General features: G+C 47.6%; 1 protein-coding gene across 1 annotated transcript in view; it reads left to right on the top strand.

Moving 5' to 3' along the window:
• The window catches only part of LOC142776501 (uncharacterized), a 31,301-nt gene extending 6,817 nt beyond the window's left edge, over nucleotides 1–24,484 (top strand). Inside the window, exons 3-4 of the mRNA XM_075880294.1 lie at nucleotides 8,084–8,140; nucleotides 22,939–24,484. Of these exons, the coding sequence (XP_075736409.1) occupies nucleotides 8,084–8,140; nucleotides 22,939–23,169 (288 nt within the window). The 3' untranslated portion in view covers nucleotides 23,170–24,484. The remainder of the gene's footprint in view (nucleotides 1–8,083; nucleotides 8,141–22,938) is intronic.
• Nucleotides 24,485–24,992: the final 508 nt, after the last annotated feature.

Here is a 24,992-nt window from a genome sequence, read left to right as displayed (position 1 = left end):
CAAACGGAGTGCGAAATTCGCCGTAGTGATAGGCAAAGAGTCTTCATGAATATAAACATCAGATGAATTGCTGGGGCAAGCAAAAACATACAAAACGTAATTGTACAGACAGAGTTAAAACTTGCGACATCACCGATTCAGGAAATCACGGCTAAATAAAAGTCAGCACACATTCACTCGCTTGATTACCAATTTCTGAAATGTCGGCTGTGTCAACACGGTGGGGTGCAGGGTATTCCAAGCGCGTATGGCTCGCGGAAAAAAAAGGGTGGCCAAAAACATTGTTTTTGAAGGGATACTTATGAAGTGTGAGATTATGCTTATTTCATCTTTGGCGCTTACTGTTAACCTTAACATATTTACCCGGATTTATTTTGAAAGAGTTGTGTAGCACCAGATACAAAAATCTCAGGCTATCAAGCTTGGCACGGCTTGCCAGGGTGGGCAGATCCGCTCTTATCAAAAGAGCAGTAGGTGAGTCGGTACGCCTATAACGGTTATAGATAAAACAGACTGCTTTACGTTGTATTCATTCAAGCGCGGCTACATGTTTGTTTGTGAAGGGGAACCAGACCACAGTCGCATATTCAAAGATTGGGCGGATAAGCATGGTTTACGCTATAAGTTTTGTTTGGGGTTATGAGAGACGCCGTAGTGGAAGGCACCGAAAATTTCGATAACCTGGGGTTCATTAACGTGCATCGAAATCTGATCACATAGGCCTACAGCATTTACGCCTCCATCGGAAATGCAGCCACCACAGCTGGGATTCAATCCTGCGACCTGCGGGTCAGCAGCCGAGTACCTTAGCCATTAGACCACTGCGGCGGGACTCGAGCTCGAGTAAATGCGTCGCAGAGTGTCGGGGTATCTAATGAATGTGTCTGAATCGTGTATGGCTTGGGAATGATGAACTGTTATTTTGTCTATATTAGTCTTACTTATTGAATGAAGGGCAAGCGTTGCCTTCAGCGAGTAGTGGGACGCTGATGTGTGATCGAAGATCTACATAGACAGGGTGGCCAGTAAACGATTGTGTAGCTCGAGCAGTAAATTTTTACTTGCACACGCTGCCTGCGTCGGCCTTGCGAGGCTTGAAAAGGTGGGGGGGGGGGGCAAACAGTTGGCGCAAGACGGAAGCATGCAGCCGATCCGCGAGGTGCTAGCATTCGAAGCGGGGTTGTTGACATCCCCGCCGACACACGATGCGTGACACCGTGCCACTGAGAAATGCTCGGAATTTAAAATGTGTCGGATAAAAGGCACAAATAGTAAGTCATCACTGAGGTCATGTAGGTTGTCATTTGGAAACTAAAGGTTCTGATCCCTACGTTTTTAAGGGGACCATTTACATAAGTTTGACTCTTGTGCACTGGAAGCGGAACAATAGAGGGACTGGAGGCGATGCCTACGCAGGAAACTGCAAAAAGACTTTCTTCTTGCTAGTGTGTGAGAGCCGAATATGCATCTCGTTCACCAACAGGGCAAGTGATGATGATTATGAAGGTGTTATGATGATGATGAAATACATTTAGTTATGGAAGTGATGTAAGGGGGAGGGTCCCTAAAGGCCCTTCCCGTAAAAATACTTGGTGGGTTCCCCCGTACGGGAGCCCATTTGCGTCAGCCACGAATCGGGATCGCTCAACTAAGGCCCGTTGGGCTGTCATGTAAGGGCAGCGCGAGCAGGGTGGCCTCCCAGGCCTTCCGGGAAGAATCGGGTAGATGGGTGAGGTATAGGGTTCTTCGGAACGCCCATACCATGTGGAAAATATCGCAGGAATTCTAATCGCAGTGTGCGCACCTCCATGTAGAAGCGAGGTTAAAGTGTTTTGCACACGTATTCAGCTGTGTAGGCCAGATTTCATGAGTCGATATTGTTGTTGTCTTTTACTTTGTTACTATTTTTGGGCCTTGAGACACGCCTATAGCGTACAGTTATTTGGGGAAATCTTGAGGTAAAGCCAAGGTAGGTTTGTGAATATGCTCTTTAGGATTTCTGGGCATATCAGAATTTTTGTGTAAAGCCGAAGAAGGATTCTCTCCACCGTCTTTGTGAATCCCTTACACGGTTTCATATGAATGTGACAATTGAATTTGAAATGTCATGCGATTTCCTGAATGAATTAGGCGTGATTGGTTTTGAGGTCTGTATTGGTGCGCTGTGGTGGATGCTGCCCGTAGAGTGAGTGCGTGGGCTGCGGAATTGACCGCCTCATTACTACCGACGCCTGTTTCAGCCATATAGACGTGAGACTCTGCCCAGGTGGTGCTGCGAAAAACGCCGTCATAGGCGCCCTCACCGACGTGCCGGCCATAAATGGGTAGTGCAAAGCGAGCCATCCGCAAATGAACGTGCATAGGCCCTTCTCTTTCGTTGCCCTTGAGGCGCGGTTTCCTGATCAAGGACCTGACAAGCTTCTGACTTCAATCCAACCTCGCTTCAGAAAAGTAGGAAGCTCAACAAACGAACTGGGGGTACAATGCGAAAGTTGTTTCAGTTAATTCGGCGTACTGTGACATGCACTTTAGCTGCAAGCGAACTTCGCATTACATCGAGTTACAGGCAAGCACTCTGACGTTCGTTCTATAAAGCCTAAATGCGTGAAACTTGCGAATACACATAATGCCAAAACGCCACGCATACACGAGCAATCTATCTTACGATTAGTGGTACAATGTTCACTTTATTCGGCACAATTTCGCTATTGCAGTTACATATGCTCTATTGGTCTCTTGCTTCCTGTGCGTTGAACTGTTTTAATACGCATTATAGAATGTTCTGTTTACGGTTGTCATCCGTTTGTATATACTGCGAACGGGCATGCATGCGTGTCTACTTTCTCGGTGTACTACGAAATGCGAAACCAAGGCCTCCAAGATAGGTCCGACCATCGCGGAGACCAATGGCAAGAAAAAAAAGCTCATATTCGTGACCATCTTTTTGCGATTCACCTGTATGACGTGTAGCTCGCATTTCATAGATAAGGCAGGAACTTAAAGCCTTGAAAGCGCTCAGACGTAATGCTGTGGAGCTTCAGGTTATCGGCAGTCGTGGCGCGTGCGATGTTTATCGCGTCAGTCACCTGTCTGCCTCGGCATGGTGCGCACCGCGGTCAGAGGCTCTGTTAAGCTTCATTATCAAAGTTGCTACAGTTCCATTTCATACAAAAGCTACTCTGAACAACATCAGGGAGACCTACATTATCACACTTTTTCAAGCGAACTGCTGTAGACAACGCGAGTGATTCGTTTACACAATACAACAGCCCATGTCTAGTGTTCTCGCCATTATCCTTCGCGAAAGCTGCCGAAAACAGTAAATTGAAGTTCTTAACGTCCGTAACAATTCACAACGCAACTGTAGCGCTGGCTGGGATCTTTTTTCGTAGAGCATGGAGCTGTTTGCGTCTGCTCTTGTGTTCGCCATCGTTCTGGCGAGTGAACCAGCAAGTACTTCACCACGGTTCCGTGACGCGCCGGAATAGCGGAGAAAATCTGGTAGCCCTTTTTCTAAGAGTCTAATGCTCCAATAAACCTATTGTTTAGCTATATTGCGGTTATTTACGCTGTAGTTGCACCTGGTTGTGCAGCAAACTGTGCAAAGGAGTCAGGGTTTTCGACACTCAAAACTTCGTCGACAGGTACTGCCATGGGTCGACAAGAAGTACTGCCATGGGGCCCCCAACCTGTCTCACCCATCATGTACCACTTAGTCGGAGAGCTGGTCAAGCACCACCTGATCCTTGCCACGCAGATACCTCATTGAGGCGCAGACAACACCCCCCCCCCTCAGCAATCCGCGGATACCTGGAGCTACGTGGGGTTCCTCAACTTCCATGGGGCAAGGAAGCCCCAAAAATGTGAAGAACTGCACAGAACTATAACAGCCGAGAACATTAGCCTATTTGCAGTTACAGAAACCTATATGCGGGACCTGGAAGAGCCGCGTATATATCTCGATTGGCCATGGGCTGGCAATAACCGTTCCGTAGGAGAACGAAAAGGTGGAGGTGTGGGTGTGCTATGGCAAAGCGGTACGACATGGACACGGCTACCAGAGAACTACCAAGAACACACTTGGATCGCCGGTGAAATCCTGAACATCCCCATTCTTGTCGGAGTTCTCTACTTAGGCGTGACTCGAAGACTGAATGACGCCAACTGTCAAATATTACAGTGCATCAAAGACATTGTGGCACTCCGGGGAATGGGGAGAGAGGTGGTCCTGATGGGGGACTTCAATGGCCATATTCAGCCTCTCGACGGACACCCAGATTCGAACGGGTCTTTCTTGCTACAATTGGTCGAAGATTTACTCCTCAAGGTAGCCAACTTGGGCAGTGAGTGTGATGCTGTTTTTATATGGTGCGCGAGGAACAAGTCTACAATCGACTACGTCCTGATGTCACGCAAACTATCCGTGCATACGTCTCGGGTACATGTCGACGAGGCTGGCGACCACAGTCTTGGAAGCGACCATATTCGCATAGAGATACCGTTCTAAACGTCCGCATTTCGACAACGCAGCTATACAGCGACAGCCGCGAGCGCCCAAAAGTACCTACCGGCAACTGCGTACGAGGCTGTTGCACAAAAATTTGAAAGAAAAGCACAGTCTATTCGTCTCTGGCCACGTATGACTAATATATCTCGAACCTCCGTCGGATCATGCAGAAGCATGAAGTCCTGCCACAGAGGTGGAAAGGGCAACAACACAGGACCTGGAGAGACAATGAAGTGAAGAGGGCTCTCGGAGCATGACGGGCCGTAAACAGAGCTCACCGGCGAGCTGTCAAATCTTTCGGTCCCAAAGAAGCACAGCATAGCTGGGTGAGTAACATTTACAGCAAAAGGCAGATGCAACAGATTGTTCAGAGAAATATCACGGCGAACAATCAGCGAATTCTGCATTCACTGATGACCGCCGGAAGAAACTGCATTGGCAAATTCTGGTCGTACAGGGCATCACTTGACCTCAAAGCGCCCGTGTGTGAACTTCGGGAGGAGAACACGAAAAAAATTGGTGGAAGATATTGCGCGGCATCTCACCACTCACATTCGAGGGATATACGACAGCACTCAACCTCACAACTCGCCCACTTCTCTCACAGCAATTGGGACTGCCAACCCCAAACCCAGCCTATGGAAAGTGAAACGAGTGGCCATCGATTGCGCTATTTCCAAAAGTAGCTCCAAGACAGCAAAAGGCTTGGATGGCATTGCGGCAGGACTCGTGAAGCACCTTGGCGAACGAGCCCGGGAACACCTGGCGACGCTCTACACAGGCATCATTCAAGGGGACCCGATACCAGCTGACTGGCTCCAAAGTAGTGTGTGTCTAATGCCGAAACTAGGAGGAGATGCCAGCTTCCTCAGTGACCACAGAGCCATCACAGTAACCAGCGTTATGTACAGGGTATTCACCTAGGTGCTGAAACGCTGGATGAACGGATGGGCAAAGGTGAATGGGATCCTTTCTGAGCTTCAAAATGGCTTCAGGTAACAAGGACGCCTGAACGAACACCTGTTTGTCCTCACACAGACCATTGAGATCACTAGAAAGGCGTCCCGTGGTCTAGTGGCCTGCGTTTTGAATGTGGTGAAAGCGTACGATAGCGTTCCATTCGATATGCTGCTCAGCCGCATGCAGAATATCGACATGCCGCCAACGTGGATCGACCTCCTCAAACGTCTCTACAACAACAACATGGTGATTGCGACTTTTGGCCAGACAAGTACGGAGCCAGTGTCGGTTCGCCGAGGTCTGAAACAAGGGTGTCCGCTCTCTTCGCTGCTGTACATGCTTTACACTGCGGGGCTAAAGCGGGACCTCATTGACTCGGGCCTTGGCTTTGTGCTACGGTTCCAATATGACGGTTCGCCACAGTTCTGGACACTACCGGAACTGGTCTTCGCGGATTACCAGGTGCTTTTAGCGAAAAACACCGATCAGCCGCAGAAATTCATAGGGACATCCGCCCACCACCTGTGGTCACTGAAACTGACGTTCAATGCGAAAAAATTGGTGGTGCTACGTTTTTCTGGGCCAGCGGACGAACGCGAGCTAGTGCTACCGAATGGCCAGTCGATCCCTCGCAGCATCGAGTACCGATACCTCGGTGTGACACTTTGTGATAGAGAGTGCTAAGATGCTCACGAGGCCAAGTTGAGGCAGTCGTCACAACGAGCGATCGGCATTCTATGGAAGTGCTGCCTGTGGGGTTTCAACCGGTGTGTAATTGTACGCGAGCTATGGAAGGCGGTTCATGTGCCTTGCCTGACTTTCGCATGCGCGGCCCTGTGCCTATGAACGAGCACCCGTGAATGGCTCGAGCGTGCGCCGAAAGAGGTGGGCCGCATGGCCCACGGCTGTCATGGAAGGGTGGCCGCGGAGGCAGTCCAGAGAGACATCAGCTGGTCATCAATCGAAGCCAGGGAGGCGTGCAGCAAAATAGCATTTGAGGCCCGCCTCCGGTGTTTGAGCTACTCATGGTTGGCCAAACGCAATTTCCGGTACCTCTCCCTCAAGAGTATACGGACCCAGTGGTCGAATAGAGTTCACTGGCTTTGTGTGAAATTCGGCTTTTTTGGGGAAACAGACAGTGGCTCACCCGAAGGCCTCAAACCACGTTCGGTGCGCATTTAGGTCCGAGAGGTAGAGAGCACCCAATGGCGATCAGAAGTGCTGCGTAAGTTTACCCTGCGGATGTATGGCAAATACAAGACTGAACTAGGCAGAGAAAAACTCTATGACAACAGCGTAGGCAGTGTTCTGCTGTTTGAGGCACGTGCAGGAGCGTTGCGTACGCTGACGTACCGTCGTCGCTTTGTACAGAACCCAGAGGTTCAAGCTGCCATCTGTCGCCGCTGTTCTGAAACGAACGATACGGCTGAGCACATGATTCTGGATTGCGCCCGTCTTTCTCCACGACCACCAGAGGGCACCACTCTGCCTCAAGCGCTTGGATTTGCAGCAGAATATCATGACGCCAAGGACGCCACTGCCATGGAGACAACAAAGGCTCGTCTACAAATGTGGTGAATGGCTACGATGCGATAGGGACTGACAGGACAGACAGGGCCCTTATATAGTGCAAAAAGCTTATGTGACAAGTGTGTGCCCCGCTGTCCCTTTCGAGACTTTCTATCTCTCGCCTTCTTCTTTCTTGTTTTTCTTTTCTTTTCTTACCGGCTAGGTCACACTAACTTTGACCACTCCATTCAAAGGAAACAGCCACCCATCATAATCATCATCATCATCATCCTCATCACTTCAAAGTCGGAGGTCTTTAAAACTGAGCAGTACACAAAGCACAAAAAATGCATGGCATGCTTAGTTGGCTCATAAAGTGATAACTTGGAAGCGCGAAATCCACGATTTGTAATTGTGTGTTCCTTCCTGCATGTCTTCTTCGGTTTTGCGCTTCAAATGTTTAATGCAAAGCGCAATTCTCGCGCTTTCCGATAACATCGTGTAAGACATCAGGAATATTTCAGCTAATGAAACTCAGACGTGCACTACTACCGACAGATATTGCCCTTGCGTTTCAATAACTTGTTTCTTTCAGATGCTATGCTGCTTAGTTCCCTGCCTAACAAAGCAAGAGATATTCGTATATTGAACTATACTTGGGCCATTAAAGAAACTATCGGCTCTCTATGATCTATTTTTTTTCTAACAAGACACAATGCCCCTGGTGAGCATCACATTTTGTTTTAAACACGCGAATTGCAGTCTTTATCCAGGAAGAATTGGTATAAATGCCAATAATGAAACCAGCACAGTTGTCAGTTACTGTAAACGGAAGCACGTCGTCTCCTCCAACTTATTAGAACAGTGACAATACCAATCAAATCAAGAGATATCCCCTCATCAAAGCGTGGTGATTCTTATGAAATATTGAAGGATTCTCTGTTCCTAAGTGACTTATTTTTATTGCTCCTGTACTCTTATTTGAAAAAATGAAACCACTTCTTGACTGTAGAATAAGATGCCCATTTTGTGCTGAAAAAGCACCGCTATCAAAGCGCTGCTTCTACTCAGCTTCCCAATAATTTGCTTTATTCACGTCACTTTCAGGTGCCTGGACGTCGCCGGGAGATGTGGCCATGCCACCCGCTGCCTGCCGGGAGGAAGGTATTTCGCTTCTTCCTTTTTTAGTCTTCTTGACGATGAAGGTATGCACTCGAGCAACGTGAAGAGCACGGTTCATAAAATTGCTAGTTATGCTAGTTTGATTTTTATCATCCTGCAACTACACTTGACCCAAATTACAAAAGCCTAAAACACTCACAAATACACACACTTTCCCATTCAGGAAACACACAGCTATGCAGAACGTGTTTTTTGTATTGAGCTTCAATATTCGATACAAGAGTGAAGAGCTGCAGTACCAGAGTGCTTGGTGTGCACGCCTGCTGCCTTCGAGAGTTCGAACTTACATACTGCAGGGGGAACGAAAGGGTTTGTTCGAAATAGGACGGCAACGCCGAATATGTGTATGGATTGAGCGACGTTCAGTTGCCATTTAAATAGTTTAACATGATTGCTGGCGTTTCAGCAACGCTGATACGTTTGCTCAGTGGCGGCGCTAACCCATTTGCACGCTGTGTCCATTAGTGAACGTCTCAAACGCCGCTCATTCATTTAATACTCCACGTGTGTTTTTGAAGCAGCATTATGCCGCACTGCTTTCTCGCTTTCCGCACTGTTTCGCTGTTATGACCGCGCAAGGTGATCTTGGGGCAACCTTGGGGCCATCCTATATAGCATCTATGATAAGGCTTATAAGAATAATTAGCCCGCATGCATGTAGACATCAAGTTGGGGAGGCTTCAAGCACTTGAAAATTTTGGTTGCAAACGTATTGCGCATTTATTCAAATAACAAGACCCGTTGAAGTGAATGCATGGCACAGTACTGAAGATAGGGTATTTTTGTAGCAGCAAAAGTCAGGTTTTCGTGAACAGCTGCTGCTGTGTTTTCATCTCCTTGTTTCAAATTCCAGCAATGGCAAAAAAAAAAACAAAAAAGGGATGCACGGAACCTTACTTTGCACATTTTCTTTGCCGTTGGTGGTTCTGTACGTTACTGGGATTGGTTTTAACGCGTTTCTATTCTCAATCCTTGGAGTTACGGGAAGACCACGTGAGCTGCAAGGAAGGCCAAGTTGAGATTTGATATTCAGGAAGTGTAAAACTCATGAGTTCAAATAATGCGTGGCACAACTCCTACTTAGAGGTAGAGCATCAGCTTCGCATTCAAGAGGTCGGTGGTTCGAATCAAGCGCTAGATATTTTCAAGCACTTAAAAAGCAAAATCCTGGAGGTGAAGGGATTGCAAGAAAAAAAAACAGCAGGTGTGCCGACTCAATCTCGACAACGGCCGGTAATACACTCCCACACCATAGAAAGACTGGCCACCCTACTTCGCACATAAATACACCAATAATACGTGGCCCTCAGTCTCCAGAACTCCAAAGCACCTCCCCAAAGTGGCAGCCAGACCTGCGACGTAGTGGAGAGCGCTAAAAATCTCTGGGTGCAGGATAGCTGCAATTGAAAAAAAAAGGTCATGCCTGACGCTTGTACGTTATCTAGTGAGGCGAGTCTAGCTGTGCTATTGGGGGAATTATAGGGTGTACAAAGGGATAGACTAGAGCTTAACGCAGGTAGAAGGACACATGAAGCTTCTACACTGCTGTAGAAGGGACACGTACTATGTTTTGTGCTTCATTATCTACAAAGTTATTGCGTTCAGCTTGGTTTTTTGTAAAGTATTAGTGGGAAAGTGGCAAGTATCGGAATTAACTTTAATAAGAGGTAAGTATTTGGTTGAACGCTTCCACGTAGACGTAGTGTCGGCAATGAGTGATTAGAAAATACAGAGCAACCTGTACCGAAAGGCAAGTTTAATGTCAAGCTAGGTAAGGAGGAGGCTGGATACGATGAAGCGTGGAAAATAGCCATCGGCTTTCAAAATGGCACAGAAATAAACTAATAAATCACAAAATATACATTTTATACTGAATGGAGGTAAACCTTAACACGCGGAAGATTATAAATTGCGAAAATAAATAAAAAAATTCTGATTACCTGGGCAGATGCAGACATTGTGAACGATGTAGAAGTAGTTGGGAAGATTTGATGCAGTGATCTTAGATTGGTGAAATTTTGAATTAACGTAGATTTAATAAAAGCAAGACAAACTAACACGCAAGAAGGCAATTGATGAGCTCCAGCTGAAATGAAAAGTACTGAAACTTAGTTTACTTTACAATAGATTCGCGGCTAGATACGAGGAAACCGACATATATATCATTACCACAATCAGCGATAATCTGCCTAGTGTAATCAAAGAGTGTGCGATGGAAGTCGAGGTACTGTCACTATACAAGACACGGGCAAGCTATAGTATAAGACGAGAAAGCACCTTAAGAAACGGCAAGAGATGAACGGACAAAGTAGAGCTTGTGGAGTTTTCGCTTAGAAAAACATATATCATTGAAAGAGTCGATCATTTTTAAAAAGTGGGAGGAGCCTAAAAGTTGCAAAGAAAAAACTCTGCATAGGCAAAGATCGGATGTAGGGATACAATATGCGACAAAGAACGCAAGATCTCTACGCATAAAGAAAGAATAGATGAGATTGCTGTGTATATTTACACAGATCTGTACAGCAGCTGAGGCAAATAGAGAGATAACGTAAGAAGCAGTAAGAGACCATAGGAATCTGACGCCACACAGGTATACCGACAGGAAAATTAAAGAAAATCATAGAGGTAATGTCAGGAGGCAGAGCCGCTGTAGGGGAAAAGCTAACATCAGAGCTGTGGATAGATTGAGTTAGAAAAGCGGGTGACTTTATAAACCAAGTTTTTCTTGATAAGATGGGTATCAGGATATTTAAGAATACCTATATCTGGATCCACAAAAAAAGAAAATTTCAAGAATTTTAATGATTACAGACCGATCACCTCCTGGTTCGTTGTCTACAAGCTATTTGCAAAAAATAGCTAATATTTCATGACTAAACTTGACTTGAATACACCAAAAGACGAGAAAAGTTCCCTAGAGGGTACTCAACAATATACCATATTCACTCAGTCAATAAGGTGATAGAAGAATGCACGGAATACAACCAACTCTCTAGATCGCCTTAAGACATGAGCAATCATGCAGGCACTGTGAGATCAGGGCAATACCGAAGCCTATAAAAACCTACTGGAAGTTTTCTACAGTGGAAATAACTCCAACATAGTCTTTCATAAATCAAGTGACCGAATACAATGAAGGAGGGTGTGGGGAAGGGAGACACGATCATTCCATTGCCAATAACCGCACGGTATGGACGTTTCAGGGCCCTAGATTAGGAACAGTTAAGAATATGAGCTGATAAAAAATATCTATAAAAATTGCGGTTGGCTGATAATATTGCACTGACGAGTAATCCACGGACGAATTAAAGCTCCTGGTATCCGAACTACAGGAAAAGCACCGTAGGAAGTCATAAAATCGATATGCATAAACCTATGCGTGAAAAATCAATATCATTGCTGAACCATTTAGGTTGGTGCAATGTTGATTAGGTGCAGTTTTTCGGGCATATGACACAGTGCGTGTACCTATCTGTCTTAGATCAGGTGCTCCTGATTTCTACCACTGCTTTTTCATCAGAACTCAACTGATGTTTTCCGTTTTTAAATTTAGTTATCCAATTTTCTGATATATACCTAAGAGAAGCAGAACGCCCACTGATTAGTAATACTACCAATAATGACACACTTCAACGAGATGCTAGGTAAGAGTGTCGCGGAGTTGTACATATGCAGTTTCACGGATTCAAGAACTCATTTGAGCACTGCCGCAGTTGTCTAGTGGCTAAGGTACTCGGCTGCTGACCCGCAGGGCGCGGGTTCAACTCCCGGCTGCAGCGGCTGCATTTCCGATGGAGGCGGAAATGTCGTAGGCCCGTGTGCTCAGATTTGGGTGCACGTTAAAGAACCCCAGGAGGTCGAAATTTCTGGATCCCTCCACTACGGCTCCTCTCATAATCATATGGTGGTTTTGGGACATTAAACCCCACAAATCAATCAAATCAATCAAGGACTCATTTGAGGGGAAGGGGGCGGTTGCTTGAAGTAACGCTGGAGGTGAGGAGCTGGGTCCGGCGTATTTCGTTCTTAGTTGTAAGAAAACCCCATCATTGCGTAAGTACTGTTAATGTAGGCTCACAGCTGTTCCACTGATATGTTCCAATTGGTGGTAACAGGTGGATTTGAAGCACTGAAGACGTGGTTGGGTGGTGTGAAAAAGGCCTCGAATGGGCCGATTGTCTCTATCGCCACCCCCCCTCTATATTCTCCATGGTGGCAGTCTATCCACAGTTCCCGTTACCGGTAATGGGAGTTGGAGCCGACATATCCGTGTGGAATTCTGGTCCCAGGCGAGCCACAATTTCACGAACTACTGGCACTGTGCTTAATGATTGGCGGTGATGGATGCGTAATCAAGATGAAATGTTGACTACAGTATTGGCATTCTGGTTACATGACAGGCAACATACAGGCTGCAGCGGTCACATTTTAATGGAGGTGACATGCTAAAGTAGCGTTGACTGAGGTATGCCTTTGCTCGTCAGACAGTAGTTGATGGTGTAAACTTCCGGAACATGCCAAAATGGTGTGCCTAAAACACGGTGCAAGAATACTTTAGATGAGCGAACTCTTGACTATCCACTGCCCCTTAATGTTCTGCTTGCAAGGTGGCCGAGAGATGGCGCTATGAACATTGCCCGGCTTTCCCCTCCCTTTCAGTGTAGGAAAGCCCTGTGACTTAGTATAGCTGCCGCAACGCAATCATTTATCGTCGATAGTGGCTATAAACCTTTCTAGCCACTATTCGCAGCTTCCAGGTAGCGTGGTGGCGCAGAGCGGTGATGGCGGGAAGCTCTGTTGAGATAATGGAAGTGTTGGACTTGCTTCAAACAGCAGATGCTGCTGCTTGTTTTCCTGCGTTTGTGGTCGTTTTTGAAGATTTTGAATGACCACAATAATACTGCAACCTTTTGAGTTTTTCAAGTTGAAAGAAAAGTAGAAAAAATTCCTACTGATATCACTGCTAGCCTTGACGCTCACAGCCTATATACACCGAAAGGTGAAGTAAGCCTCCCGTTTAAGTTAGAGTCACAAAGTGCCATGAGTGGTTGAGAGGGTTAAATATAGCAGGCAAATAACAAAGGAACCTGCAAGTACGCCGCACCCATTTTGTGTACGAGTACAGCAACTTCAAGGTTTGCAGTCTTCCCGCTTAGTTCTTCTGCTCGATGTGGTCGCTGTGCCAACGGTACCAGAACTAAAATAGGAATGCGTTCCGTCTTTAGGATAGAATGAAAGGGCTGGTTTCAAAACGTTCATCACGTGATTACACATCATAGGCGTCTGCAAAGTGCTTCCGAAACCTTCACATCTGCAGCAACTTGTGTTCGGTCTTACATGCTGATGGCGCTTTTTTTTCGTTTATTCCATGCACCATGCAATCTTTTGTACTTCTTAAACAGCTAAACAAAGACTACTAACGGTAAAGTCCTCCTTTAAACGAGAAAATTCCACAGGTTTAGCTCGCTGCTTGCCGACATTATATTCCTGGTATTCTGTTGCTGTTTTCTTCAATCAAGAAAGCACCATAAATCATATCGCCGGTATTATGACAAGACTCAGCCTGTGCTGGTGCTCCGATATGGAAAAACATTTTTTTGTCTGCTTTATCTACTTCAGGCTTCTAAAGGTGAGCTGAACAAATAGCTTTCGCGCAAAATGCATTGATTGATTGATATGTGGGGTTCAACGTCCCAAAACCACTATATGATTATGAGAGACGTCGTAGTGGAGGGCTCCAGAAATTTCGAGCACCTGGGGTTCTTTAACGTGCTCCCAAATCTGAGCACACGGGCCTACAACATTTCCGCCTCCAAAATGCATTCCAAGCAACACTGTAAAACCACATCACCAAAGAAGTTTCTGATATTACTGAGAAATATGTACATGAGCCTAGTGTAATAATACATTTACAACAAGACGCCAGGCGTAATGCGCCATTACGCACAGACAGCGATGAGGAGTTTCAAAATAGCGTTTGCCCTGCTGCGATCCACAACGCACGATCGCAGCGACACCGTCGCCTCGAAACCAGCCCTTGTGGGCCACTTGCGGGCCGCCATCACCGCAGGCAATTTCGGATTTTTTTCGCGTGTGGTCCACGAACGCGAACGCCGACTCACGTTACGACGCATGCGTAGTGGCAGCGACCGCACCGGAAGGGTTCGTGGTGCGCTATTCTAAAACTTCCTAATGTGAAGAGCGTACGTGTGAGCCTTACTTAAAATTTTGCGGATTTTAATCTATGCAAGTTCTGCTCGGCATTTATATACTTAAAATATGTTAGCGCTCTCTTACTTTCTCGAAAAGATAAATCGAACGGCCACCGAAGCGCGAAGAATCACACTCTTCGCCAAAAGTGTTCTTTCCGCTAGAGTATCTTTCGGGGATCAACTCAACGACCACCATGATGGATGTACAGTCACGCCACCTACAGGTTGTGAAAGTGTTGAATGGTCGCCACAACACCTTCGCTACACCATCAACCTTTTCTCTTATCACCTCTTCTTTCGCGGTGCCGATGTATACGTGTCACGTGGTCGATATCGTGCGATAACCCAGTTTTCTCATACTCGGAAACCATCGCCCACGTACCAGTTCTGCTTTGTGGAATTCGCCAGCAGCCCGCCATGACCCTCATTCCGGCAAGCTATCCATCGGCATGCCCCAAAGAGAACACATTCGGCCCCTCTCCGCCTAGCGCTCGCTTCGCTGCGTTCGCTCACCCAAATTATTCTTGCACCGTGGCCTCAAAAGGGAAACGTGCTTTTCGTATGTTAGAGCCTTAATCTTTCTTTTAGTGTTCAGTTGTGCTAGATAATGTCAACATTTTCGATAACCATGGTTTATAACCAACTTTCGTTAAGTTATGCAAAAATGTTGGCAATATAATGCTGACTGCTGCTTGCTTGTCATGTAGGGTATTGGTCTGTGAGGGGCGTATTGACTCACCGTTTTGTAGCACCGGCTATTGCAACATACCTTGTACGCTTCTGAGTAAGGTGCTAAAGGTAAATAATGGTTGGCTAGCACTGGCAAATTCTAGTTTTTTTTGGCGACTATTGGGCAATGTTCCTTATTAGCTTGTTCTGCATCATGACATGTACTACATGTGCTCAGCTCGGAAGGTGATACGTTAGTTGATTGTTGCTACTAGCAGAAGGCTAGCGCCAAGCGAACGGTCTCTATTCAATGAAAGTAAGGGGCACGCGCCAACGTGGCTGTCGATTTTGTGTAGAACCGTATCCATCCATCAAGCGTCCCTGTGTATTTCGCGTGGGTTTTAAGTCAACATTCCGCCAACTACACGTTTTGCGTGATGTCGTGGATGCTCCTGTAGCATGGGGCAGAACTTGCAGCTATTCAGCATAGAGAGCTGCTTGTTGCCTCTTGCGCAGGACACCAGTTTCCTAAGTGCGTGGGATCTGTGGGGCTATGCAGGATGAGCAGAGCTTCACGGGCAAACGAGTTAGCTCCGTGCTCGCTCTGCGGCGGCCATGGTATGAAGAAAGTGCGGGGCGCGTGATAGAAGCGTTGATTCACTCTACGTTTGGCGTTGGGAAAGCATGTGAGCCATTTGCGGCTTTTGAAAAGAAATACCACTTGTGAGCACGTGCGCGGCGCCACTCAGAACACAGATTTTTTAGATGCGGAGCATCTAATACTCGAGGCTTGTAGTGCGGCGCCGTCCGCAAGCTTCCTCCTCCTTCTTCCACCATCTGTGCATCCCTTCCTCCTCTACACACCGCGCGCGCTTCACTCCTCCACCATCTGTGCACCCTTCCTCCTCTACACACCGCGTGCGCTTCTCCTCTTCACGAACATTCGCTAGCTGTATAATGTAGCACGCATGCGCCGTCACGCTTCGAGAACATCGGCAGCTCACGCGCGCGCATGCGCCGTCGCGCTTCGAGAACATCGGCAGCTGACGCACGCGCATGCGCCGTTGCGCTTCTCCCCCTTCTCGAACATTCGACAGCTGACAGTGCATGCGCCGTCGCGCTGTATTATACTCAAAGTCGGCGCTCGCTCGCTCAGTTGCCGCTCGTCGGTTGGTTTGTACGGCGCGTCGACGTCCAAGGTCGCGGTGAAATGAATTCCAACGAATCCACAAACACAATGATCGACGTCCCTTCGACCAGCGCCGCCCTTTCGCATACGTGTGTACGTGTTCACTCATTTAACACCCCCTCCTACAACCACGTTAACCAATTTAGCCATCGACCCAAGTAAGTCGCAATTTAACACCCCATTTCACAACCACGTTAACCAATTTAGCCATCGACCCAAGTAAGTCGGACTTTATCACCCCGTTAACCAATTATATTGTTACGTGATTTCGTCTGACTGAAAGAGGGCATAGTGGGGCATACCCAAGGAGGTGCCTCAGACTGAGAGAAAAGAAGTGGACGTTCTCAGTGAGCTGCGTTGTGGCTGCGGACCGACAACTGTTATTTTCCACGTAACATTTTGGTGGAAGTGCTGGGTGCTCTTCTGACAATGGAGCTACGCAGTGGACGCCTCCTTAAGTCTGCTACCATGGCTCCGGGTGAGGTTACGGCTTCGCCACCTACCTCAGCAACGACAGCAACCCGGTACGTCGCCCTAACGCAACCCCGTGATCCCGGTACCTTTACTGGAGAGGACAACGTGAATGTGGACAAGTGGCTTAGCATGTACGAGCGTATCAGCAAGCAATATGGCTGGGACCCAACCGTTATGCTTGCGAATGTCATTTTCTATCTTGACAAGACCCCTCGCACCTGGTTTGAGACCCACGAGCACGAAATCGCAAGCTGGAAAATGTTTAAGCAACAGCTCCGCGACCTTTTTGGCAACCCGTTTGGTCAACAACTTGATGCCCGAAAGCAATTGGCTGTCCGTACACAGACGTCCACTGAGCCCTACTTGACTTATATTCAAGACGTCTTAGCGTTGTGTCAAAGGGCCGATCCCAACATGACTGAGGCCGACAAGATTTCGCACGTGTTAAAAGGAATCGCCGACGATGCGTTCAGTCTGCTTGTATTCACCAACGTAACGACCATGGACGCTGTGATCAAAGAGTGCCGCCGTCTCGAGCAGGCGAAGAGTCGACGCATTTTGCAGCAGTTTCAGCGCCTACCCAACACCGCGGCAACGTCGTCTTGCGAAGCCACTCCTTGTCATCCGTCTACAACCGAAGACGTGACGCGCATCGTCCGACGTGAACTCGAGGCCGCTTATCCGGCTGCCAACAAACTACCGACGTTGCCCGATGCCTCAACGCCAGCTGTTGCCTTGATCCAGGCTGTTGTCCGCCAGTAATTCGCAAACCTTGGTATCCTGTCCACTGCATCCACACTGGATAATACTGGTCCCTCGATAGCTTCTGTGGATATGAGACGTCGCCGTCCGTACTCTATTCAAACCAGGAACCCGTCTGAATGGCGAACAGCTGATGATAAGCCAATCTGCTTTCGCTGTGGTCGCGCAGGACACATCGCTCGTTACTGCCGCAGTCAATGGCCATCTATGTCTTCTGGCTCGTACCCCGCTTACAGTAGCTCGTTCCGTCCACCAAACCACCGTTATCCAACCCGCACTCAATCTACAGCATTTACTGCCCCTGAGGACTACGGCCACTTTGCCCCGTCGTCGCCACCGCCTCAAAGCCGCCCTTCTCGTTCAAACACGCGTCGCTGCTCTCCCTCGCCATCGTTCAACCGCCGCTCGTCCCCGGAAAACTAGGCTGCGCAGCTTCTGGAGGTGAAGCTGCCCTGTCGACCTTACCCAAAAATCCTCTGTTGCCCTTACGTTTGAACCGGAACACCCTAGAAGTATATGTTGATGGTACACCTGTTGAAGCTTTGATAGATACGGGCGCTCACGTCTGTATTATGAGTTCGCGTTTTCGTTGTCGCATGAAGAAGGTCCTCACGCCCCCCTTGACCAGTGTCGTCCAAGTTGCAGATGGTGCAAAAGTCCCTGTCGTCGGTATGTGCACAGCTCAACTTACCGTAGCCGGTCATCAAGTGGTCGTCCTTTTTACCGTGCTTGAAACATGTCCCCACGACCTCATACTAGGCCTCGATTTTCTTGCCGCCAATTCTGCTCTGATTGATTGCTCCGCTGGTGTGCTCCGCCTTGAACTACCACAAATCAGTGCCGCCCCGTACCAACCTACATGCCGATTACAATGCAGCGATTTTGTTCGCCTGCCCTCGAAAACTGTGACGTACGTCGATTTTCTGTGCTCACCAGCTGTGCCCGACGGTGACTATTACGCTACGCCTCTCACCGACGTACTCCTTGCGCACAATGTTGCAGTGCCCTATACGGTGCTCAGCATTACAGATAACAAAACATGTCTACCTCTTGTCAATTTCGGCTACATGAATCATGTGCTTCCACAAGGCATTTCTGTGGCCCACCTGTGTCCGTTGCTCGATTCACAAATTGAAGTGCTTGCCTTAGACACACTTGCTTCACCGCAGTGCACATCACTCGCAACACATTCGGGCAGCCGTCAAATTGTAGACATGATCGCCACTGATCTTCCATCTCCGCAAGTTGAAGCCCTACAACATCTTCTCGAGGCCTACCAGGATATTTTCGATTTTGGTGACCGACCTCTTGGGCAGACGTCCTTTGTCCAGCATCGCATACACACAGGTGATGCCAACCTTGTTCACCGCCGTCCCTACAGAGTGTCTGCTTTTGAGCGGAGCATAATTCAGAAGGAGGTGAACAAGATGCTAGCGAAGGACATTATTGAACCATCCTCCAGTCCTTGGGCATCCCCGGTGGTATTAGTTAAAAAGAAAGACGGATCGTGGCGATTTTGTGTGGACTATCGCCACCTTAACAACATCACCAAGAAAGACGCATACCCTCTGCCCCGCATTGATGACGCCCTTGATTGCCTCCATGGTGCCGCCTACTTTTCTTCCATAGATCTTCGTTCTGGTTATTGGCAGATTGCCGTGGACCCCATGGACCGAGAGAAGACGGCTTTTGTAACACCCGATGGCCTCTACCAATTCAAAGTCATGCCTTTCGGCTTATGTAATGCCCCCGCCACCTTTGAACGAATGATGGACTCCCTGCTCCATGGATTCAAGTGGTCTACGTGTCTTTGTTATCTGGATGACGTGATTGTGTTTGCTCCCACTTTTGAAGCGCACCTTGAGAGACTGTCAAAAATTCTTGATGTATTCCGTCTCGCCGGCCTTCAGCTGAATTCATCTAAGTGCCGGTTTGGTCGCCGTCGCATTACAATACTTGGACATATTGTTGACGCTTACGGTGTACAGCCTGACCCAGAAAAAGTTCGAGCTGTGAAGGACTTTCCTGTGCCAAAAACCGCCAAAGATGTCCGCAGCTTTGTGGGGCTCTGCTCCTATTTTCGGCGGTTCATCAAGAACTTCGCGGAAATCGCTCGGCCCCTAACAGATTTACTCAAACCGGATGAGACGTTTACCTGGGGTCCCTCGCAAGCAGCAGCATTTTCCGACCGGACCACTTGGCTCACTTCTTCTCCTGTGCTGGCTCACTTCGACCCTACGGCACCGACGGAAGTGCGCACCGATGCCAGCGGTTACGGAATAGGCGCTGTGTTGGCTCAGCGACAACGTGGGCAGCATCGCGTGATAGCTTATGTCAGCAGGCTGCTGTCCACCTCGGAGCGTAATTATTCCATCACAGAGCGCGAATGCCTAGCGCTGGTGTGGGCAGTCGCGAAATTTCGCCCTTACTTATACGGCCGACCATCTATAGTTCTTACCGACCACCACGCTCTCTGCTGGCTCGCCTCCCTCAAAGATCCCACAGGTCGTCTCACCCGCTGGGCACTCCGCCTCCAGGAGTATTCTTACACCGTAGTGTACAAATCAGGAAAACTGCACAAAGATGTGGATTGTCTGTCACGCTACGCTGTGGCCGACTGCGATCCTACGAGCACTGATTCTGTGGGCTGCGTCCTTTCCATCTCCCAGCTGCTTCATCTTGGGGACGAGCAGCGTCGCGATCCGGATATCAGCCGCCTAATACAACAGCTCGAATCTTCACCGCAAGACGCTTCCGTTCGCATGTTTACCTTAAAGGACCACACCTTATATCGGCGTAATTTATCGCCCCATGGTCACGACCTACTTCTGGTCATACCAAAGCACCTGCGTTCTACAGTCCTACGCGAGCTCCATGACGCGCCAACCGCGGGTCACCTTGGTGTCTCCCGCACATATGACCGTGTGCGCCGCCGCTTCTACTGGCCTGGCCTTTCACGTTCTATACGTCGCTATGTCAACGCTTGTGAAATTTGCCAGCGTCGCAAAAAGCCGTCAAGACTACCTTCCGGATATCTTCAGCCCATCGACATCCCATCGGAGCCATTCTTCCGTGTTGGTTTGGACCTTCTCGGTCCCTTCCCAACATCCGCCTCCGGAAACAAGTGGGTTGCGGTGGCTACGGATTACGCGACCCGCTATGCAGTTACGCGAGCCATGCCAACAAGCTGTGCTACAGACGTCGCTGATTTTCTTCTACGCGATCTCATTTTAGTGTATGGAGCCCCTCGTCAACTGCTGACAGACCGAGGCCGTACGTTCCTTTCGAAGGTGGTTGACGATGTCCTGCGTTCCTGCTCTACCCAACATAAGCTCACGACATCGTACCACCCCCAGACAAATGGGCTTACAGAACGTTTAAACCGCACCTTGACAGACATGCTATCAAAATACGTCTCGGCCGACCATCGTGATTGGGACCTTGCACTACCCTACGTGACGTTTGCATACAATTCCTCCCGGCATGACACTGCCGGGTACTCGCCATTTTACCTTCTGTTTGGACGCGAACCAACATTGCCGTTGGATACCTTCCTGCCAGCTGCTCCGCAGTATACTTCTGAATATGCACGCGACGCTATTACCCGAGCCGACCATGCTCGTCAGCTTGCTCGCAGCAGGTTAATGGCATCCCAAGACTCGCAGAAGCATCGTTACGACGAGCGGCATCGCAACGAACACTTTCCAACAGGCTCTCTCGTTCTTCTTTGGTCCCCTACGCGACATGCAGGCCTGTCAGAAAAACTTCTCTCTCGTTTCACGGGCCCATACCGCGTGCTTAGACGAGTGACCGAAACTACATATGAAATTGTCCCTGATAATCCATCAACCTCTTCCGCTCTGCTGTCAAGGGACATCGTCCACGTATCAAGGCTCAAGCGTTACCACACTGCTCCTGCTGTGGCCCCGTAAACTCGCCGGGTCGGCGCTTTCGCCGCCGGGGGTTGTGTTACGTGATTTCGTCTGACTGAAAGAGGGCATAGTGGGGCATACCCAAGGAGGTGCCTCAGACTGAGAGAAAAGAAGTGGACGTTCTCAGTGAGCTGCGTTGTGGCTGCGGACCGACAACTGTTATTTTCCACGTAACAATATGCTCCGCATCCTCCTCAGTGTTCCCCCCAGGGAAGGTGCGGGCAATTGTTTTTCGAGAATGTGTGTGTTCGTGAGCGTTTATGCTCTTTCCAACAGGATCTTTCAATCCACCTGCAGCACAGAAATTTCCACACTCAAAGGCAGTAAGGTTGAAGATGCAGCACTCTCGTGCTGGTCGTTTCGATTCTATCAAATATTGCACATAAATATAACGACAAGGTCTCAACAGGTACGCTCTCATCAAGCTGGCAACGTGGCTCTGAGTAGATACGTTGTGAGCGCGTTGAAATTGAATGCCCCATTAGTCTCCTAAAGGACGAACCACACACCCTTTTAACACCCTTTTGCCTTTCAGTGATTACCTTTTTTGACTTTGAGCAAAGTGCTACGAGAAGAACAAACCTTTCTCGTTTGTTTATGTAAATAAAGTAGCTGTGTACATATAATCGGTTTCGAGGCTTTTCGGTCGCCCAGGTGGTTAAACTGTAACTCGTGGTGTTCCGTAACACATCACTAACGACGGACCAGAGACGTAAGATTTATGAAAACAAAATAAATGCAACTGGGCGTTGATATGTCGACATTATACGTAATGTATCAGCTGTTAGCGTATTGAAGTGGTGTATAAAACGCTTGCATATTGTTTGTTGAATATTAGAAGTATATATGTAACCTCTAGTATGCTGATTGTAAAGCAGAGCTTACACTGTCACCCCGATTAACAGTAAGCTGACATCAGTAACCTCCCCTGAGTCATACGATTAGATGTTTACATTTGTTATCTTGTCTATAAATTGCATAGGCTGAACTGTAATCACAGTTGTTGCATGACATTACGTCTGCATGTGATCTTTATCCAAAGATGCTTCAACAATGACTACCTTTGATCCTGGGAGGTCTTCTGTTTCTAACTTTGTATTGCCATTCATGTGGGGTTTTAATGACGCTGTCACATTCAAATGATCAACCTCTGTTATCACCGTTGTTGGGAAATATGAACTGTTAATGGCCTCTAAATCAACAATTACAATGCCCCGTTACGAGCTGCATATGACGGCGCCTTTACACTAATTCATACATTTAATTGAACGTGGGGCTTTGGTTGTAGTGTTTCCAAGGTTACATTCAAAGGTAGCAGGCTCTGTGCATAGGGTGCTGCCAGCTGGTTAATGCAAGAGGAACTGTCGGTCAGTGGTGTTTCAAATTCAAGAGCCTTCGTACTCAGGTGTGACGTACGTACTAGGCTAAACATCGTGGTTGACCGTATGATTAGATGACAACTGTCTCCTGCAGCAGCTAAAATGTCTCAACGAAAGTGAGGTTGCTGTGACGTTACCCAGAATTTTCGCTCTTTAACCGCAGCCTGCTCCGTTGTGTCGGTGTCCGTCTGGGAGACACCGTAGGAGCCAGCAGCGTCAGCAGCCCCGCTTTTCCCGTCTATCCCTGAACGGATGTAGCGAGAGAGTTGCGGAATTCGGCGGCCCCTATGCGGAGCAGGGCTTCCCGGTCGGCGGTAGCCGTTCGTGCAGCTGCGTCGCCGACAACAGCGGCGTCATCGAACAGAACCGCCGGCGTTCGCTGCAGAGGGGCTGAAAACTGTGCCTCGGTCCCCTGTCTGAGATCGAGACACAGTTGTCCATGGCAAACGTGTGAAGAAATATGGCCAGAGTATTCTGTTAGTATTGAAATATGCGCGAATAAGTTTATTTGGTGTATGCTTTTAAAATAAAAGTACATGATAGGCCATATATGTTTCACTGTCAACCTGCCTTGAAGTCAGTATGTGCACATTATAGACGATTGCGTAGTAGAGAAGAGAAGAGCTGTGTCTGTTTGTAAGCGTGAACTGCTTACTTTAACGCATGTGTGTTCTTTGTGCTGTCTCTTGCATCACGAAATCAGAATGAGCCAAGACTAAATAAAAAAAACATGAAGAGGGTGTGAAGAGGCGTTAGAAAATTGACAGAAGGGAGAAAAGGGAGTGTAATCTACCACATCGCGGTGGTAACTACAGAGCACTAGCTAAAGAACGATTAAGTTTGGGGTGATAAATGCAGCTAAATTTTTCACGATGAAAGCCTTCAATCTCTATCGTTCCCTTGTGTTCTTACTATATCGGACAAATTTGGTAGCTTCCTTGAAAAGGTTTATATAACATGGCAGGTGTGCCAAAAACCCTTGAACATTTTATATATAGATATATTCTTCAGTTCTTCCAACTACAAAGACAACTTGAAGAAGTTTGCAACAATGACATCTGTTAAAAGAAGGACTTGCTGGTGGATTTATTTTTCAAGCATTCGCTTAGCTTTGGAAGCGGCCGTTAGGTTGGTAGGTGACCTTTCGGTATTTAAGAAACTAAGGCTCCTCTATATAGATAAGAGGTCTTTATGCGAAGCGCTTTCCTACAGTGCTGGGTGCTTGATAATACTTAGTAATACTTATGAAAAATAATAAATTTGGGAGCACACTTGGATTTATGGGCGCCTTCATAATGATGTGTTAAACGAGTGTTTCCCGGTTTTCCGGGTCGTAAAATGAAACGAAAATTTTCATGAGACGTTCAATTCAAAGAATCGAGCGCTTTCGTGCGTGCTAGTTCACCGTAGCAGTTTTTGTTTATTTGATAAGAATTCCAAACTGGAGAGTTATGATTCCAAGATAGCGGTGCTTGAGCGGCAGCCGCATATGGTTAATAAATGCTTCAGGCTGGTTGGGCTACACTTATGTGTGTGTTGTTCTAGCTAGTGCTAGTAAGGCAAAAAAGTTCCGTAATACGTCTTCAGCCTTTTTTAGCACGAAGTGCGAGCAATTTTGTTCAAGTATTTTTGTCTTCGTAACACTCAAGGTGGTGTGCGTGGTCAAAGTTGCCGCCACGCATACTAAGTGCGAATCACTGTATGTGGGCCCCGCGTTCGTATGGTGACATGTCGTGTGTAACATGCTGTAGTAAGTGGTGGCAATGCTCCTTGTTTAACTCCTTGAGCGTTCTCTTCCGCCTGCGAGAAGACTTGTTTTTCGAGCGCCTCAATAATTATGATCTCTTATCACAATCAGAGGAGAACTAGGCGTAAAGAAGGCTTAACTACACTTATTAGAAATAGGAAGAGTGTAGTCAAATGCGAAATAGAAAGGAATGGAAAAACGGGAAGATAAATTGAAAGAGCACGAATGAGTAAGAAATACGTAAAGTGAGAGGTAGACAAATAAGAATAAAGAGGGGAAAGAAAGACAGAATAAAAGCAGAGAAGAATAAAAACAGTGAAAATGAGGAGGGTTGAAAAATTGGCCCCATATCTGCATGTGTCACGGCAAATCTCGTCGAAAGACGTTAGTCTTGCGTCTGGACGGAGGAAACAAAACGTTTGTTTTATGTTCTTGGCAAGAAAACTGTTGAACGGCATTCTTGAGGTGCT

Source organism: Rhipicephalus microplus, chromosome X (genome assembly GCF_043290135.1).
Source record: "Rhipicephalus microplus isolate Deutch F79 chromosome X, USDA_Rmic, whole genome shotgun sequence".
Lineage (NCBI taxonomy): Eukaryota > Metazoa > Arthropoda > Arachnida > Ixodida > Ixodidae > Rhipicephalus > Rhipicephalus microplus.
This window is presented reverse-complemented; position numbering and strand designations above follow the sequence as displayed.